The sequence below is a fragment of the Mya arenaria genome, chromosome 7 (assembly GCF_026914265.1).
Source record: "Mya arenaria isolate MELC-2E11 chromosome 7, ASM2691426v1".
Lineage (NCBI taxonomy): Eukaryota > Metazoa > Mollusca > Bivalvia > Myida > Myidae > Mya > Mya arenaria.
The window spans coordinates 10,152,043-10,155,904 of NC_069128.1; the positions used below are offsets into that span (position 1 = coordinate 10,152,043).

Sequence of the window (3,862 nt, forward strand, 5' to 3'; positions counted from 1 at the left end):
TAGTGTGAATGATCGGTAGAGTGGTTCCATTTTCCCGATATGCCAACACTAATATCAGTATTGATTTGTCTCAAAACAGGAAATACTCAAACGAAAAATGCAGTGAAAATTATTTGAATGTTATTGGAATTGACAATAGCTTCTTTCTCACAACTAGTCTTTTGCTATAAATTTACTCATTTTCCATCCATGCATTACTTAATAAACAAAGATAACTTGTATCCATATGTGTTTGCTTATCGTCAAGTGAATCAGTGAATTTAATTTTCAGTTCAACTGGTGCCTATAGGTTTCTTAACAATGAAACAAATAAACTCGCAGATGTTCGAAGACGATGTAGGTTAACATAGGCCAAAATGTATCATAAATTCCTTAATTAATTGCGAATTTTACTAGATATAAAGAAAAATGATTCAGAAATGCATTTATTTTGAGGGACTCAGAAAATGTTCGTGAATATAAATTGCACACCCTCAATATAACTCTAATAGTATACTGTTTTAGAACCTATCAATGGAATTAAACATATTAAGACTTACATTTCTTCATTTTTGCGACTTAAAAGAAGTTCATGTTCGTTTCATACACTTGTCCAGTGTTCTTATTAATGAATTTCACAATAAGTTCTGTCTCCCCGACAATAAGCTGTGTCTCACAATTCCAATAGTTTGGCCACCCCTCGTGCGGCGGTTTAATGACGAACTTTCCCATCTTCTCACAGAACTGGTCCTCTATCCCCAGCAGCTCGCTGCCCTCCTTGTCAAGGCAGAAGCGTGGGTTCGAGTGGCAAGAACGCCAAAGTGCGGTTTCCCTTGGTACATGTTTATTGTGCATATCTACTGCTGAGTAGTGTCCCTCCCATGTGAAGGTGTCGCCATACTTCACCAGCTGATTCTTCTCTATCATCTTCACGAACACCCCCCTACACATTTCTTCACCATCATTGATCAATCTTAATTCCTTCGGATGCTCGCCCGGTAAAAATGCCTCGTTACAACAAAACCCATATGTGAACCGGGACCTCCGTTCTACGATGTTTCTCGGCTTGTATCCCATCATAACGGTGCCTTTCAACACGGCCAGTCGCGAGTCAGAAGGAAGCATAATTCTGAAGTTCGGAAATGCTGACTTGATTTTCTCCCTTACGTACTGAGACTCAGCGTAACCTCCAACGAGCAACAATGTTGTGATATTGTCTGTTTTACAAGATTGTACAATATGACGTAATGTCTGAATGATTCCGCACAAAGAATGATCGAAAAATTGTTCCATTTTAGATCTGTTGATAAAAAGTTTTCCTAGATTGGTTTTATACTCAACACTGGCACTGTGTTTACATTTAGAAACTATTGAACTAAACGTTTCATTTGAGGATGTTTCACACAATGAAATAAGTGACGGTTCTAATTTAAAAATTACATTTGTAGTATCCATACGAAATTCTCGCTTTTTAGTTTCAAAACATAGTTTGAAGTCACAATAGCACGCCCGATGTGTTTTCTTAAACTCCTTCCAAACTCCACATCCTACAACGTTTGATATAAATATTTCAAACTCCTTGTTCACCGTATTTCCCCCGAAGTCTCCGCCTGTGGCCCTGTACAATTCCCTCAGTCTTCCTGCGCTCATGATCTCGTGAACACAAATGTCCGCCGTGCCGCCTCCAAGGTCAGCCAGGATGTACTTGTGACCAACCGGAAGTCTATCTAATGTGTTCCCAGACGCCACAACTGCGTGCTCTTCACAGAAAAGAGAGGCCGCCTCTGGTTCAAGGACGAGTCGTAGGTTTTCAGGACGCATGCCGGCGTCCTTTGCTGCCTGACGCATGAAATGTTTGGCTGTGTCTGACCAGACAGCTGGAATGCCGATCATCCACTGAATGTACTTTTCATTCAGACCATGTGTTGACAGGTCCACTGTTTCCACTGCAAGATCTCTAAAGTACTTGAATGCTAGAGAGAATAATTGTTGTGCATCTATTTCTTTTTTTAAAGTGTCCTTTATTCTTAAAAAGTGAGAGTGTGAATTGTGTTTGATATCTGAATCGATATATGTTTGTAGGTACTTTGGCCACTGGTTATAAGGAAGCTGTTCCAGCTGCGCCACATCCTTCAGCCCCATCTCCTTCACGGCCCGCAGGTTTAGTGTGTACAAGTTCACCGTGGCCTTTCCGTGCATGGTCTCGTACAGGAACATCTTAAAATTCTCAAAGTAAAAGTAACGTGGTCTCACATCCACAGAAAGGCCACTGTAAGTCTCAATGGCATCGTACCCGAACGAGTTAAACGTCTGGTCGGGGTTGAGCAGTATTACCGTCGGAACCCGGTCCTTTGGAAGTCTGCCGCCATGCTTCTGTGTGCTGATGACGTCACGGGAACCTTTTAACGAGAAAGCGTATCCGGAGTAAGATGTTCCAAAATCAATTCCAGCAACAACTGCAAGTCCGTTATCTTCATTCCATCTATCAATGTTATCAGTTGTCATCGAATAAGCGTATTTATTTTCTGTGTTCCGATTTGCCGAGGCGCCAGCTCCCATTTTACTGTAAAATACAAGAATGCATGTGCCGTATAAAATCTTATCAGTTACAGTTAGTATATAATAATAGGAGCGCATGTTATTTCATTTGTATTTCAAAGTGTGAAATCCGCACAGGGAGAGGTTGTTGCCAGGGAGGGCTCGTGGGTTCAATCCCAAGTAGATTCAAATAACAGCTTTTGCACTATTTGAAATTTGTAAAGGGAGCATGTTTCAAGAGACATTGAATAAAGAAGAAAACAAAATCATTTTCACTAACAGGACCGCCGCTAGCGTTTACTGCTTATCCTAAAGTTATTGTTTACCATCTAGTGTCCCATCTATATCTTTTGTTTGTTTGTCCATTAAGTATGTGTATATGAAACATATAGAAGAAGTCTTTAAGAATATACAGGAGTGTGTGCATTCCAAGCGCACAAACGAACATACATGACAATTACTTATGCCGTGACTGAAATATATTTAATTCCATCTATCGTTGACGTGAATGGAGATAATCGTTTCAGTTGGGTATGTGTTTATTCTTAACATCGGTAGAGGAGCTCATGTAAAAGACGTTAAATACAGCGATATTTGTTTAGCCACTGTCTATATATCGCCAAAACAATCGTCATTTTTTTAGACTCATGTGTATGAATTTGTATTTGCGTTTTATAGATTTATATGAAGAGATGAGTTGTTGCATAAGACAACATAAACTTCTGATCTGTTCTGATGTTTTTTATTACAAGCTTCAAATTTCAGAAACATCACGATGCGTTTATTTAAATGAATGGTATACATTTATAGTTTTCCTTTCATATATGTATGTTTGTGTTACCTTTAACATTGAATTAACTCGAATAAAACGTCACATTTGTTCCGACGGTCATAAAACGTACTGACTGGTCAAGCTATCATATACCTACATTTTACTTTCCAAAAAGGATAACATATATTAGTACGATTCATACAATTACTGAAGACGAACATGTATATGTCTTTTAAAGTTATCTTAATTAGTTTACCAACTATTTCATCTACAAATGGTATGTGCAACTGACATGCAATACAGTTAGTTACCATTACCCGGAGTCTACTGCTTGTGTTCTTCACTGCTTGTGTTCGAAATTCGACATTTACAATTATGCGATATTTTCACTTTGAACGTTCCAGTGTTATCCTGTTCTTATGGTAACCAAGTAGAATGGTTTATGAGTTATATTCATACATATATTTACACATTTTTGTTACACTTCCTATCATCTGCATATCATATCTTTCTTGTCATCTTTTGAACATAGTATTCTAATATTTGAACGGTTTGAAAGAGAGTTAAGGATTG

The 3,862-nt window shown here is 38.4% G+C and overlaps 1 protein-coding gene across 1 annotated transcript; it reads right to left on the reverse strand.

The window, feature by feature from the left end:
• Positions 1-558: 558 nt before the first annotated feature.
• On the reverse strand, positions 559-2,538 carry LOC128240494 (heat shock 70 kDa protein 12A-like). The gene has a single exon (XM_052957145.1). The coding sequence runs from the start codon at positions 2,536-2,538 to the stop codon at positions 559-561; it is 1,980 nt and encodes a 659-aa protein (XP_052813105.1).
• Between the last annotated feature and the right edge of the window lie 1,324 nt (positions 2,539-3,862).